This window comes from Bubalus kerabau, chromosome 22 (genome assembly GCF_029407905.1).
Source record: "Bubalus kerabau isolate K-KA32 ecotype Philippines breed swamp buffalo chromosome 22, PCC_UOA_SB_1v2, whole genome shotgun sequence".
NCBI classification, from domain to species: Eukaryota; Metazoa; Chordata; class Mammalia; order Artiodactyla; family Bovidae; genus Bubalus; species Bubalus kerabau.
The window spans coordinates 38,462,974-38,479,017 of NC_073645.1; the positions used below are offsets into that span (position 1 = coordinate 38,462,974).

The window sequence follows — 16,044 nt, forward strand, 5'->3', positions numbered from 1 at the left end:
GTTCTTTACCACTGAGCCACCTGGGAAGCCCCATGCAGAAGGATAGTTAGCTCATTTTATAGCTGAGAAATCTGAGGCACAGAGGCTCAGTGACGTGACCCTAGGCAGCGGTTGCTAATGGTTGTTCTCTTAACCACTACATTATGCTTCCTCCCAGTGGTCACAATAGGAAAAATAGCTTACTCCTAATTATTGAGACAGAGTAGAGTGAGAAGGTGCTGGAATGGTCTGAAATGACCTGGGACGGCTTCTTGCAGATTGAGAGTTTTGAGCTGAATCGTGTGCAAATAGTAGATGTTGGCAAAAAATCCGGGTAGATGAAATGGCCTGAACAAGAGCACAGGGTAGGCTGAAGCAAGATGCGAAGCCAGTGGATTTGACAGACACATTTGTCTCATACTTAGCAGTACTTTCTGAGGTCAGAAGGGATGGTCCCAGTTTTGAAATTAATACATGAAGTATAATGGTTAGGTTGCTTTTTGCACAGAGCTATGGAGAAAAGTACAGGTTGTAAAAAATCTAATTATGGCAATTATTTAAACAGATAATCTATTTCAACTTTTTGAAAAATACTACCAGGAATCAACTTTTAAAGATAATCTGTTCAAAATCACCCCGTATTAACATGTCTGTGTATTGACTAACTCAGGGGCAAAGCATGATTATATCATATCTCAAAAAGAGATAATATCTTCATTTTGGGGGACCTAAATACCTGTGAAAAAACAAGTGACAAATAACTGCTGTCATAATCTAGCCTATTCGCTCCCCAAAGCAGTGCCACACAATTAAAATCACAGTAAAACTCAGTTAAACTCTATATTTTACTATAGATATAAACCTTAAAATGTGTGTATATAAGTGTGTGTGTGCGTATGTGTGTGTAGTGAGATTATGAACAGAGATTGAACATAGAGCTTATGATAGGAATACCTTTGGAACTCCATGAGCAGCATACTGATTCTGTGAATTATGTTTTATTCCTCCCCCTATTCCCACGTGTAATACCTTATTCTCTTTGAATTTTCTTCTAATGCAGTTTAACCCTGGTTTTGAGAGTGTCCATCAGCTTAATTTCTTTTATTAATATGAATTATCCTCCTAGCAAGTAAAGCTAGCTAATGGGTTTTTTCCTTTATCATTTCATGCAAATGGTAAATAAGGAGAGAATATGATTTTTACTTTTGGTTTTCTCTCAAGTCTAAACAACAAAATTAGAGAATCCATTTCTGAGATCTGGAATCTTGGCATTTGTTGATCCTATAGAATCAACATAGTTGATCAGTTGTGAGCCAGACCATCAGGCTGACTTAAATCTATGTTCAGTAAATTAATTCTATTTTACTAATGTGACTAAAAGCTAAATTTTATATCAATATAAATACTCATTACACTGCGAATACCAACTAGTACAAGCTGTTGAGAAAGACTCATTTTATTTATAAATGGATTTGGGTAAGAATAGCATTAAAAGTGTTCTAATAAGGAAATGTTAGAGTGATTAATGTGCAGTTGTTTGCATTTTTAATATTTCACTCATATATCAGATTAGTATTTGTGCATACTGTCAGACTTTATTCTGTCCTTGTCAAAACACTTATTACCACTGACAGGTATAACATATCCACATTAATCCTTAATTCCTTGATTCAATTTTCTAATTGCTTTTCTGGCATGCAGTGGTGGCCATTTAGTAATATATGATGTATTCATCATATGTATAATAATGTGCTTTAAAAATTAAATGTGTCATTTGAAGTACCTGAACAGGAAAAAATATTACTAAAGATTGGACATTTCAAATTTCACTGTACTTAGAGTAAGTGTTAGATATTGTTATGTCACACATTCTGAAGGTTTTCCATAAATCATAGTCACAGAATGTTAAAGAGATCCTAAAATCATCCAGTCTACTTGTTCATTTTCCACTTGGGAAAATTGGATTCAGTAATAAGCCCAGGATCACACAGCTAAATACTGACAGAACTGGTTCTGGAACTCAAGTGTTCTGAGCCCTGCTCAGAAATGGGGCAGATACACACATATAATTTTTAAATATGATATCTTAAGTTGATTCCTCCTATTAATAGTCAAGCTGAGAGAATGAGAGACTTCTTGACTTCTTAAGCTATGTTTTTTAACAGTATCATACAGTTAAAAACAGACTTAGGTTCCAATCCTGAACCTGCCACTTTCTAGCTCTGTCACCCTGAGAATATTGTCTGACTTTTCTGAACTTCAATTCATTCATCTGTATAAAATAGAAAATAAGACAGTAATCAAATATAGTGCTTAGCACAGCTCTTGGCTCCTGGTAAGTACTCAGTAAACGTTAGCTAATATTGTTTTTCAGTGTTTTATTTTATCCCTTTAATATTTCATAATTTGGATAGAAACTGAATCATGCCCACCAGTTATCTCACCATGTGATGATTCCATGTATTCTTCCATTTACTAATTCACTTACCATGTGTAAAAATGCATTCCATTAGATGCTGTGTGTGGGCTTAATCACTCAGTCATGTCCAACTCTTTGCGAGCGCATGGACTGTAGCCCGCCAGGCTCCTCTGTCCATGAAGTTTCCCAGGCAAGAATACTGAAATGGGTAGCCATTTCCTACTCCAGGGAATCTTCCTGACCCAGGGATCTAACCTACATCTCCTGCATTGACAGCTGGATTTTTAAAACTGTGCCACTGGGAACCCTCCCCCAATCCCCCACTCCACCACCAGCACCCCATTGGAGGTTTTAGGTAAGGCAAAAAAAAAAAAAAGAGTCTAACTTGATATCTGCCTTGGAAGAGCAGGAATCTAATAGAGATATACATGTACACCAATACCTATACTTTTACTAAAAGATTGGGAAAAAATCTTAACGATTGTTATAAGATTATAAATCTTATTTATCTTATAAATCTTCTAAGATTGGGATCAATCTTTTACTATAAGACTGGGAAACAGTTATCCCCAAAAGGTAACACAGGCACTGTGCTTACACTTTTCTAATAGAGGAAGTCAGTACAAGGTCAATAGACATGAATAAGAAACTGGACCTGCCCTCAAGGAGCTTGTTCCAGTGAGAAAACAGTACACTTGCTTAAGTGTCATTTGGAAAATGAAAAGGGCCATAATGATTAGGGAACTAAGGCGGGACAGACTACATACCTCAGACCAGAGGAAACTTCATGCATGAGTTGTCCCTGAGGGATGTATAGTTTTAGGAAAGTTAGAGATCTATAGGAAGGATCTCCTGGACAGTAGGAATATTATGAATGAAGAAGGAACAGATTCTGGAAACCCTGGGTGCAAGTACTGAAGAGTAAGCACTTACATTGACTAAAACATGGCGCTTATGCAGAATAAAAGATGAAGTTTGGTGAATGGGTAGACACAAGAGCCTGGCAACTCTGAAGTGATATCTTGAATTCCATTTTACAAAGTAGTGGCTCTCAGCCCATTTTAACACACAGACTTTTTTTTTGGCAGCAACATTTTTGAGGGTGAATGTTTTAAATAAATCTTGTACTTTCCAGTTCACTGTGGTGCCCATCACTTTTAACTGTCTTACTCTACAGGTTAAGACAATCTGCTTACCTGTTACAGGCAGTGTGCATAATGGTTAGGCATACAAGGTGAGAAGATAGCTATATTTTTCGAAATCCTGGCTTGTTCACCTGTTAGGTCTGCAACCTTAGTTATGTTACATAAACTCTTTGAGCTTCAGTGTCACAATTTATGAAATGGGAATAGCCCCTACCTCTTGGAATAGGATTAAACCCATGTAAACATTTGGCATAGCATAAGGCATATCGTAAGCACTTAATAAACGTGAGCTGTTCCTTGAAGTAATTTGAGTTGGCAAGCCCTGCTTTGGCAGTATTAAAAGTTTTGGTTTTGTTTTCTGTTTTATTTTTTAATGAAGTATAGTTGATTTACAGAGTTTCAGGTGTACAGTAAAGCGATTCAGTTATATATGCGTGCATGCTCAGTCATGTCTGACTCTTTGCAACCCCATGGACTGTAGTCCGCCAGGTTCCTCTGTCCATGGGATTTTCCAGGCAAGAATACTGGAGTGGGTAGCCACTTCCTACTCCATCAGTTACATGTAATTCTCTCAAATCCTCAGCTTCTGGGGTTAGTTTCCAGTGATGGACTTCCGTGTGATTTCTATAAGTCACTCACTTCCTCCTTCACTCACTCTTTGAGAAGCAAACACTGGAGGAAGGAACAGGCAGCCAGCTTTTGCCCATTGAAGTCTTCTAAACACCCAGGGCTTCTTGTAGCAGCAGTTTTCCAGGACACCCCAGATTCACAAGGTGGTTTCCGTTTCAGAATATGTTACTGGAAGTTTTAAGAACTGTAATCTTGAAAATCCTTATGATTTCAGAAGCTTCTCTGGTAACTTGCTGGTCTTTGATAGCTCAAAAATGGAAAGAGTTTTAGAATTGCTCCAAAAAAAAGCAAGAACTTAAAGATATGAGTACAATAGTTTCAGAAGTAACTGCTGTGAACAAAACAAGTCTTTTGAAAAAGCTCCGCGTGCTTAATAAACAAGGACTGCTAATTACATAACTGTCAGTGATGTTTTCTGGCACAGTCTAACGCCTGGTTCTTTGGGTACAACAAATATGAAAATGCCTAGAAGTAAATCACAGTTGCTGGGTGCTGTGGGCAAGCAAACCCATGCCTTATCTCTTTCAAAGGCAGCCATGGAAAATGTATGATAAACTGCACAGTTCAGTGAACATGTTATGTCATTGTGAAATGATTTTGATGCATGGCTATGTATTTATTGCTAAACAACTGACAAACCTCAAGGTATCAGAAATATCATTCAGGGGGGTTGCTATTTTCTGTTGTAAAACCCAAGTGCTATAAAGTGTTTTTCTTTTTTGTTTAAAATACTTTATTGAAAGTAATATTTGCCACAAAGTCTTTGGAAATAATTTTTTAAATTATATGAATTCCTGCCAGAAGTGTCAAAGAGCTGTGCTAGTCACTAATATTTTAAACATAATGAATAATTCATATTTTTGCTAATATCCTTTTATGAAAATTTTATAGCTAAAAATAGAGAAAGTTGTAAGCCAATTTGATTTTAAAATAGGATTATAATCTCCTTTCATATAGCCTATCAATATAGTGAAATTTCTGAATGTTTTCTGTGCAATAGCAGTAAAATTAAGAGTGAGAGAATTATTTTAAGGAAGATTCTACAGAAGTGGCCTCTATGCAAATAATTTCTCTCCCACGGTCAAGATATTTTATTACACTGTCTTTTATCTGTTGCTGACTCTCTGAAGTTTTAAAGTATTAAATAATTAAGCCATTTTCTATTTGAAATTTACAGTTTTTTTGTTTTTTGTTTGTTTGTGTTTTTTTTTTTTTTCACTAATTTTTCTCTCAGCTGGTGCTTTCAGCCTTGGCGTCCGATGTTTAAAACCTTTTCTTCTAGTGCTTAAAGCAGCAGAAATGTAGCCTGACAACACATAATATGCACAAAGCATATTGTAAGCACTTAATAAATGTTAGCTGTTTATCAGCTGATGTACTCGCAAGTTGTTTCTTGTTTTTATAAATCTTGTAAACCAAGAGCACTGTTTCTCAACTGGTTGTTGTTTTGTGTGTGTGTGTGTGTGTGTGTGTGTGTGTGTTGTAATTGCAAAATCGTTCTTAGTTTTATAATCGAGTGTTTTAGCGTGGCTTTGGATATTTTGAGTAGTAGTGCTATTGCGTGCTTAGGGCTTCCCTGGTGGCTCAGATGGTAAAGAATCCACCTGCAATGTGGGAGACCCGAATTCGATCCCTGGATCAGGAAGATCCCCTGGAGGAGGGAATGGCAACCCACTCCTGTATTCTTACTTGTGGAATTCCCTGGAGAGAGCCTGGCAGGCTACAGTCCATGAGGTCACAAAGACTCAGACATGACTGATTGACTAACACTTTCACTTTTTCACTTTCATTGAGTGCTTAAGAACAAAATAGCGAAGAAAACCTTGCCTGATGGTGGAAATGATGAATTATTTCTTAGGTATATTAAAAGGGATGCGAGTATTTCTAATATATCACCATCATTTAAACATGAATTCATTCTGTCTTCTCTTAGTATATTTTAACCAATTGACCTTTACATATACTTTGCATTTATTAAATTAGGATAAATTTCAGGAGCCTAGAAATATGGTTCAAAACATTCATAGTGTTTTTCTGTTATCCTTGAAATATGACAAGCCTATTCTCTAAATATTTGCATCATCGAAGAATATCTGTGTACTTATGCTGATTTTGGCTTAACATTTTCAAAAATAAGTCTGTTAAATTAAATGTAAGCTTTAAAGGGGAAAACCATAGACCATGTAACTTGATACAGATATTGCAACATGGCTTACAGCATTTTCTTGGAAGAGTTTTATGCCCTTTTCTTCTGTTACCATGGCCACTTTCACCTTTATATCGAAAATTCCCCAAAATGTATCTGTATGAGGATAATTTTAAAACATGAGATTTATATCACTATAAAGGAGAAATCCTTTATAACCACATAAAACCGTTGTCACCAGAAATTTCAGTCTAAGTTTTACATGAAAAGGGACATATTTTATCTTTAATGCCTCGTTAAACTTTCTGGAACTGGCAGTATTCTAAAATATTTGAGGTGGATGAATACATATGTCTGTGTTTCTTCTGAGAAATTCCAATATCAGTTTAAAATAAAAGACTAAACAAGGTATTTGTTCTAAAAACTAAAGCAGTGGTATTTTTTCTTCTATTTGATTTTGCCTTTATGTAGAGATGCTACTTTGATAAGTCAACCATGTCTTACCTGCACTTTTAAAGTGAGATAGCCAAGACTAAACAAATCATTTATTCTAAAAATTAAAGTAGTGATACTTTTTCTTCTGTTTAATTTTGCCTTTATGTGTAGATGTTTCTTTGATAAGTCAAGCATGTCCCACCGGTACTTTTTGAGGGAAATAGCCAAAATCAGCATCCTCAGGTAAAATGACATTCCTGTTGTTTCAAAGGTGACATTGTATTTAAACTTAAATTCTGTATGTGCTTTTGTTCACATGTGTGTGCGTGGATTGTATGTGTTCACACATGTGCACTTACACATGTGTTTATGTATATGTGTGTGTGGGTGCATGAATTTTCCTACATTCATAATATGATAGACTTCCTTGTGTTGCTAAGAACATCGACTCAGGAGACAGCCTATCTGTGTTTAAATCTCAGCCCTGCTACTTTCTGGTTGTGTAAATTTAAGCAAGTTTTTTTAATCTCTTGCTTCAGTGTTCTTATCTTATCCAGTTGTAAGATTTAAATAAATTAATATATAGAGAGCAGTTCATATACCTAATCCATAGGAAGTACTTAATAAAAGTACTAGCATCATGTGTAATCATTTTCATGTATTCATTTATTTTATTTCTAAAGTTATAGTATATTAAAAAGCAGAGGCATTACTTTGCCAGCAAAGGTCCATCTAGTCAAAGCTATGGTTTTTCTAGTAGTCATGTACAGATGTGAGAGTTGGACTATAAAGAAAGCTGAGCACCAAAGAATTGATGCTTTTGAACTTTGGTGTTGGAGAAGACTCTTGAGAGTCCCTTGGACTGCAAGGAGATCCAATAAGTCCATCCTAAAAGAAATCTTTCCTGAATATACATTGGAAGGACTGATGCTGAAGCTGAAACTCCAATACTGTGGCCACCTGATGTGGAGAACTGACTCATTTGAAAAGACCCTGATGCTGGGAAAGATTGAAGGCGGGAGGAGAAGGGGACAACAGAGGATGAGATGGTTGGATGGCATCACTGACTCAATGGACATGAGTTTGAGTAAACTCCAGGAGTTGGTGATGGACAGGGAGGCCTGGCGTGCTGCAGTCCATGGGGTTGCAAAGACTGAGTGACTGAACTGAACTGAACTGAAAGTTATATTATTTAATACAAATACAATGCATTTAATACAAATGCATTGGTGGGGACCTCCCTGGTGATCTAGTGGTTTACAATCCACCTGCCAATGCAGGGGACATGAATTCCATCCCTGGTCCAGGAAGATTCCACTTACCATGGGGCAACACTAAGCCAGTGCCCTAGAGCCGGTGCTCTGCAATGAGAAGCCACCACAGTGAGAAGCCCTCACACTACAACTAGAGTAGCCCCCACTTGCCACAACTACAGGAAGCCCATGAGCAGCAACGAAGACCCAGGGTAGCTCAAATTACAGTTAATTAATTAATTTAAAAATATATTGATGGGTGATTATTACATATGTATTTCACTGAAATGATATTAAAGATGTGTCTTGCTCTATGTCAATTATGTCTCAATAAAACTGGGAAAATATTTTTAAAGATATAATATTTTGGATTGTGATAATTTGATTAAACTATTTTATCATTGGTGAGAAGAAGCAATTGTGAAAAAGCAACAGAAGTTACACAACTTTGTGGCTCACAGACTACATATCAAATATCAAATATATTGAAATACATTTATTTATTTATTTAGATGTAAGCCTGTTGACCTCTACAGAGTGCCAGGATTTAGTGTTAAATGACACAAGGTACTGTGTGATCCTAGTCATGCTCCTTAATATTTACCCACAGGAGTTGAGAATTTATGTTCACACAAAAGCTTGTTCATGGATGTTTTGGGCAGCTTTATTAATCATTGCCAAAGTTTGGAAGCAATCAAGATGTCCTTCAGTAGTTGAATAGATAAAGTATAATACATCAAGACAATGGAATATTATAGAGCACTAAACATTGAAGAGACACAGACAAACATTAAATGTGTATTTTTAAGTGAAATAAGTCAATGTGAAAGAGCTAAATACTGTATGATTTCAACTATAAGATATGATATTTTGGAAAAGGAAAACCTATGGAGACAATAAAAAAATCAGTAATTTCCTGGACTTGCAGGCAGAGCACAAAGGATTTTAAAGGCAGTTAAACTACTCTATGGGCTTCCCTTGTGGCTCAGCAGTAAAGAATCTGCCTGCAATGCAGGAGGCACAGGTTTGATCCCTGGGTTGGGAAGATCCCCTGGAGGAGGGCATGGCACCCCACTCAAGCAAGTATTCTTACCTGATGAATTCCATGGACAGAGGAGCCTAACGGGCTACAGTCCATGGGATCGCAAAGAGTCGGACAAGACTGAAGCGACTGAGCACACAAAACTGTTCTATATGATACTGTAGTGATGAGTACATGTCATTATACGTCTGTCCAAGCCCATGGAACATACAACACCAAGAGTGAACTCGAATGTAAACTGTGGACTCTGGTTGCTAGAGATGTGTCATTCTAGGTTCATCACTTTTTACAAATGTGCTACTCTAGTGGGGATGTTAATAATCAGGGAGGCTGTGCATGGGGGCAGTGGGTTTATGGAAAATATCTATCAGTTCAGTTCAGTTCAGTCGCTCAGTCGTGTCCAACTCTTTGGGATCCCATGAACTGCAGCATGCCAGGCCTCCCTGTCCATCACCAACTCCTGGAGTCCACCCAAACCCATGTCCATTGTGTTGGTGATGCCATCCAACCATCTCATCCTCTGTCATCCCCTTCTTCTCCTGCCCTCAATCTTTCCTAGCATCAGGGTCTTTTCAAATGAGTCAGCTCTCCACATCAGGTAGCCAAAGTATTGGACTTTCAGCTTCAACATCAGTCCCTCCAATGAACACCCAGAACTGATCTCCTTTAGCATGGACTGGTTGGATCTCCTTGCAGTCCAAGGGACTCTCAAGAGTCTTCTCCAACACCACAGTTCAAAAGCATCAATTCTTTGGCACTCAGCTTTCATTATAGTCCAACTCTCACATCCATACATGACTACAGGAAAAACCATAGCCTTGACTAGACGGACCTTTGTTGGCAAAGTAATGTCTCTGCTTTTTAATATACTGTCTAGGTTGGTCATAACTTTCCTTCCAAGGAGCAAGCATCTTTTAATTTCATGGCTGAAATCACCATCTTCAGTGATTTGGGAGCCCAGAAAAATAAAGTTCAGCCACTGTTTCCACTGTTTCCCCATCTATTTGCCATGAAGTGATGGGACCGGATGCCATGATCTTAGTTTTCTGAATATTGAGCTTTAAGCCAACTTTTTCCCTCTCCTCTTTCACTTTCATCAAGAGGTTATTTAGTTCTTCTTCACTTTCTGCCATAAGGGTGGTATCATCTGCAAATCTGAGGTTATTGATATTTCTCCCAGCAATCTTGATTCCAGCTTGTGCTTCCTCCAGCCCAGCGTTTCTCATGATGTACTCTGCATACAAGTTAAATAAGATAGATATATATAAAAATAATAGATAAATAATATAGATAGAAAATATCTATAGCTTCCTCTTAATTTTCTGTAAACCTCACTCACTAAAAAATAAACTGTTAGAGAAAAAAAGATGAAAATAGAGCAAAACAATGAGTACTTTTCAAAAATTGCAAAAACACATGCTAACATGTCCCAAGAAAAATGTTTTCCAAATGTAAATGACCACCACTACAAAAAAAAATAGTACTACAATAAAATACTCAATTGAACTATTAAAAATTGAAAGGTGGTGTCTCTTCAACTACTAAGAATGTACATTTTAGCTGCCTGAAGCATAAGAGAAAAGTAGAGTAACAGTATCGTGTAAACAATGCAAATTTAGAATGGGTTTTCTTTTTCAGGGAGCACCCAAACCAATAGCCATTGAACCCTGTGCTGGGAACAGAGCTGCAGTTCTGACCGTGTTTCTTTGTCTACCGCGAGGGCCATCAGGTGCCCCTCCCCCTGGGCAGTCAGGTAAGATGAATGAGGCACCATCAACAGTTAAACAAAACATGTAGACGGAACAGAAGAAATAAACAATACTACCAGATAGCATAATAAAGATATTTGCAAGGTTCTAATTCAGAGTATGGTTAAATTTTATTAGAATACAACTTCTATCCAAGTATCTCGCCAGTGTTTGTCTTAGAAATGCATATTGAATATATGTGTGTATTTGTATGTAATATACACATGTATGTATGTTACACACACACTTCAATTGGTCATTGTAATTACAATGAGTACTTTCACTAGCGGGGAAATCAAGTTCTTGACCCTTTTGGGCAGCTACTTTTCTCCCAGTATGTGTATCATATAGGTTGCCAAATTATAAATGTGATTAGAAGCTTGCTTCATAAATACAGAATCTAATTAAGGAACTCACTTGCATGTTTGGAATGTTTTGTGGCATCAGAGAATAAGAGCTTGATGCATCCATCCTGGAACATTTAAGATAAGTTCTTGCTGTCAGCACCAGCCAGATGCGGTTCATAGACCTGGGGACCCTCGCCTTTAGTTGAGCACAGCCAGACTTTTCCTCTAATATTCGTTTTCCTGCATGAAAAGCATATTTTAAATTCGAAGTAACTCCATGTATCCTCTTAGAGATCTTCTCATTGTTTTGACCATTGTCTATATTGTAAACATGCCCAATGTTGAGTATAACTTGTTACTAAATCAGAAAGTGTGTCTATTTCTCTTTGTACATATCCTTTTGTTTCTAATTGTTCTTTCTCCCAATTGTTTTCTCTAAACAACTATTAGTGAAATGGATGCTTTTTAAGGGTAAGGGTGATTTCAAATCTATCTTTCTCTTCACTTCCCCTTAAGGGTAAAATAAAGTGCAAAGATGTGGGCAGGTTCTCAGTAATGGAAATTGATGATGAACTCATCTCCCTGCTTATTTTTCTTTCCTTAATTCCCTAGTTAGCTCTAACCTTGGTCCTTACTTTCTCGGTTTGTGCCCAACAAGATACAAAAATGGAAGCTACCCTACTTTATAGCTTATAAATTTTAAGATATTCATGTAATATAATTTTTTCTGTATGGCAACAGAAGATCTCCATCACCTCCAAACTTGTCAGTTATGGTACCTGATGATATCTTGTTGTAGGAATTTCTACCCACAGTTCATTTGTAGTTGTTTTATTCAATGAAATAAACCTTCTCGTATGTTGAGTTGAGTGCCTTCCCTTTCTCCTTTCAGAACCACCAAGGTAAAGGGGATGCAGTGAACAGAATACCTTGGCACTGGTCAGATAAGATGGATAATTATAGGTAGTGTGCCCAGCTAATGGAAGTATTGTTTCAAGGATGGGATGATGTCCAAAACAAACACTTCACTAATGAAAAGAAGTCTATGCGATATACACCAAGGTTCTTCTAGATCCTTGACAAGATGACGTACTGACAGGCAGAGTGAAGGCAACTGCCAATACTCTGTCCCTTTAACCTTTGAAATCTATTTGACTGATTTGAAAAAGCCAAACAGCAGTGAGGACCATTACCTCAGCTGTGTTTTATTACAGATGCATTGCAATTACTAACGATAATGCTATATTCGATGCACACAGATTTTTACTCCTTACAAAGTGTTTTCCTATTTTTCATGGTTGATCCTTATGACAAGCATGAGCTATAGGTATCATAAAACTCACTTTATAAATGAAAAGAATTTATGTTATAAATCTCTGTATTCCTACACTCAAGGAATAATTAGAAAGTATTAGAGTATAGAGCCAAACACCAACAAAAATATTTATTACTAACATTCCAGGCAATTTTCTCCTATGATCTATAGGAGAGAGCTTATTTTTCTGTAATCTACAGCCCATGTCTTCACAAAGCCAAACACTTGGAGGAGTACTGAAAACATCTACAGGGTTAATAAAAGTAGACAAAACCTTGAGTTAATTTGCCACACTGTTTATAGTGGCTATACATTGAACTCTGTTGAATATCTGTGTGCACCATTCAGGATGAGTTTGTTCTTCCTTGAAAAAAAAAAAATTTTTTTAGCCAATTCTATAGGAGTAGGAAAACTCATTGATTCTAGTCCTTCAAAATAAAATGTTGTCTTCTGTCTGCAGTCTGTTTTGAAATGCATAATATTACTAATGGGTGGATAGTAGGATGAGCAGATGGAAGATATAAAGCAAGTAAAGAAATGTTAATTGTAGAATCTAGGTGATGTGAATCCTGGAGTCCATTGTAAAATCTTTCCACTTTTCTGTGTGTTTGAAATTTTTCATGGTAAGATGTGGGAAACAATATGTTTTTTAAGAAAAACTCTTGACTTTTCAGGGGTAAAAAAGACAATGCTAATAGCAATTTTCTAATATTCGCATATGCGTTTTCTCTAATCAAAGCAAATGTTGACACCAGTATGCAAACTAAATGACTTATTTTTTTCCCTTTTCATCAAGATAATTTGGTGTGTACCTCGTCAATGAAAACTTATCATAGTATCATCCAGTATTTGAGAGGAAATGCATTCCATATTGGCTCTTCAGAGGGAAATGTTGACGTTGGTTATTTCATTGCTAATGTTCGGTTCATCTCGTATCTTGACAGGAAGATAAAGATGTGTGTCTCTGCTTATCACAGTGTATAGAAAGCAGTTCATAAATATTTTTGATGATAGGAGACCTGGGAAACATGACCTTGAGCAACCACTTCTATCTATGAGACTCAGTGAGCAATAATAAAATGAGCAGTTGGACTAGAATCCATTCATTGATTCTCTAATCGTACCACCAGGAGCCTTATGTTCTGAAGAGCCTCCTCCAGCATCGGTGCAGGGTTAGAGGTGAGAGGGAGTTAAGAAGAAAGTGGAGGAGGAGCCTCATGGACAAACGCCATTTCCACTGTGTAAAGGACAGGGTTCCCAGAGTCTTCTCTTGGTTCTTGGGCTATTTATGTCTCCTAATGTGAACGTATCTATTCAGTGATGAATAAACATTAATTATTAGATTAAAAGTCCTCTTGCAGTACTTTGTACAATTTCTAATTTTTTAATCAGGCCCTTTTCTGAAACATAGCTTCCTAAATGTCAAATGATGCTTTTCATAATGCACTCTTCATTACCATGAATAAAAGCATTTAAGAGAAGGATGAGTTTCAGGATATGGAGAAGGCGGAAGCATCCTGTGAGCATGGTGGCTTTCTCTCAGAGCCTACACGTCAGCACGATCAAATAAGTGATTTGGAAAAAAGGCAAGGGTTAGTTCTGGCCGTCTCTTTTAAGTAGCAACTAGTGGGGTTGTTTTTTCTTTTTTTAATTCAAATCATGGCCTTGTCTTTTGGACTTTATGCTCTTTCTACCAGCAGATATTCCAGTATTATTTAGCAAGTAATATTAGACATGGCCCTTTTAGCGTCTGTCTAAAATGCATGGAGTCCCTTCTATGGCTCATCTTAGCAGAGGTCAGAAGAGAAACTGCAGATTCATCCTTTAGATTACTCCATTCAGTAGTCTTTTTTTTTTCCATATAATGCATGTAGATGTTATGAGCAATTCTCCCTCTAGGTAGCTTAGAAGAAGAAAAGCAAAAAATACTAAATAGGCTTTTTGGCACTCCTGGTGCTGGGCTAATTAGGTTCCCTGCTCCCTAGCTCTGTAAACCTGCTGCTTCATCCTTGTATTTCCTATGAACCACCACTGCCAACCACGCCAGACTCTCTGGGCTAAAGCAGGATTTCTCCTGTGGACACATGTACACAGCCACTTTCTCTTGACCTCAGAGTGGTTGCAAGGCTGACGTCCCCATGAAAGCAGGGCAAGCATATCACCCGTCACCTTGCAGAGCAAGGTCCCCACGCATTTTAGAGTCATATTAAGATGAAATGTGGACAAAGAGAGCTCTTCAAAAGCATAAATTGAAAATGATCATGATTGCTATCACTTTGTTATGGAGGATGAAGGATTTCATAGTTTATGGATTCTTACTAATATGAAGCAGATTAACTTTTATCACTGGATTAAAAATCTGGTGGCCCAAATGTCCACTGCCTTAAAGGAGTTAGGTGCTCAACTTAAAATGTAGAATTTTGCCCTGATCTGGCTTCATGTTTGGCAAAACAAACAAAATGAAAGCTATTGGAATTTCTAAGGTTTTGAAATTCTTTTCCCTTTAGGCTTTGAAGTTTTGGCAGGCTGACCAGATTATTTTGAAAAATCTAGAAATATTGTACGATGTTTAAAATGACAGTCTACCCACAGTATCATGGGTAATAATGACAAGAAGAGAACTTTGATTTGATCAGATAAAAAGAAAGGATAACAAAAAGCAGAACAAGAGGGAAGAGAGCTCTGAAGCAGGTTCTTTATATACACTAATTCATTTAATCCTCTTAATGAACCTGAGAAGTAGCTATTATTATCCCACTTTTACAAATTAAAAATATATGTATCCTTAAACTCAAGAGAGATTAAATGACTCATCCAAGGGCCAATACTGCCAGTGAGTGAGTAAACCCGAAGTCAAATTCAAGGCCACTTAGATCCTCAGCAGCCAAGACTCTACCTTATCACTGTGCTTCTCTGGATAAAGATACGGTGGGGTTCTCAATTGCTCTTCTTCTGAAAAAAGCTTTATATCCAGATGAAGGAGGAAGGACCTGGAGGGTTCTGCTAAGCATTGGGTTTAAGGCACAAGAAAGGTAGATTTCTCCTTCCTGGTGACTTAACTATAGGAATTTGATAGAATGCAAATACATACATGCTGCGACATATCTGCTAGTGAAAATATGACTCCGTTTTGTAGTAACAACATAGGGCCTGCAGTATTAGGACCGCAACTTTTAGGTCCTAACTCATAGGAGTTAGGGGACTTGGAGTCACAAGTCCCACCCAAAGGGACTTTGGAGTGAGTTAATGGACTTGGAGTCACAAGTCCCACCCAAAGTCCAGATCCAGCTCTGCCACCAGCTAACTGGGTGGCCAAGTCTTTTCATTTCTGGGTTGTATTTTTACGTGTATGAAATGACTGGATTGGGTTTGATTCCTAGGATGGGTTTCACTCCAATCCTGTTGTACAGTTCTACTATCCATTATGCTAAATCATACCAGTTTGGGGTAAGAAGAGCAATAAATTGTTTCTGAGGAGTAGCTTAACTTGCCTTTCCAGCTGCTCAGGACCAGTTAAGAAACCATATTCCATATATCACATGTTAGGAAATAAAAGTAACTAGCACCAATCGTTGAACTAAAAAA

General features: G+C 37.3%; 1 protein-coding gene across 1 annotated transcript in view; it reads left to right on the plus strand.

Moving 5' to 3' along the window:
* The window catches only part of ATRNL1 (attractin like 1), an 802,696-nt gene that overhangs the window by 659,986 nt on the left and 126,666 nt on the right, over positions 1 to 16,044 (plus strand). Inside the window, exon 28 of the mRNA XM_055559801.1 lies at positions 10,688 to 10,802. Coding sequence (XP_055415776.1) covers positions 10,688 to 10,802 — 115 coding nt within the window. The remainder of the gene's footprint in view (positions 1 to 10,687; positions 10,803 to 16,044) is intronic.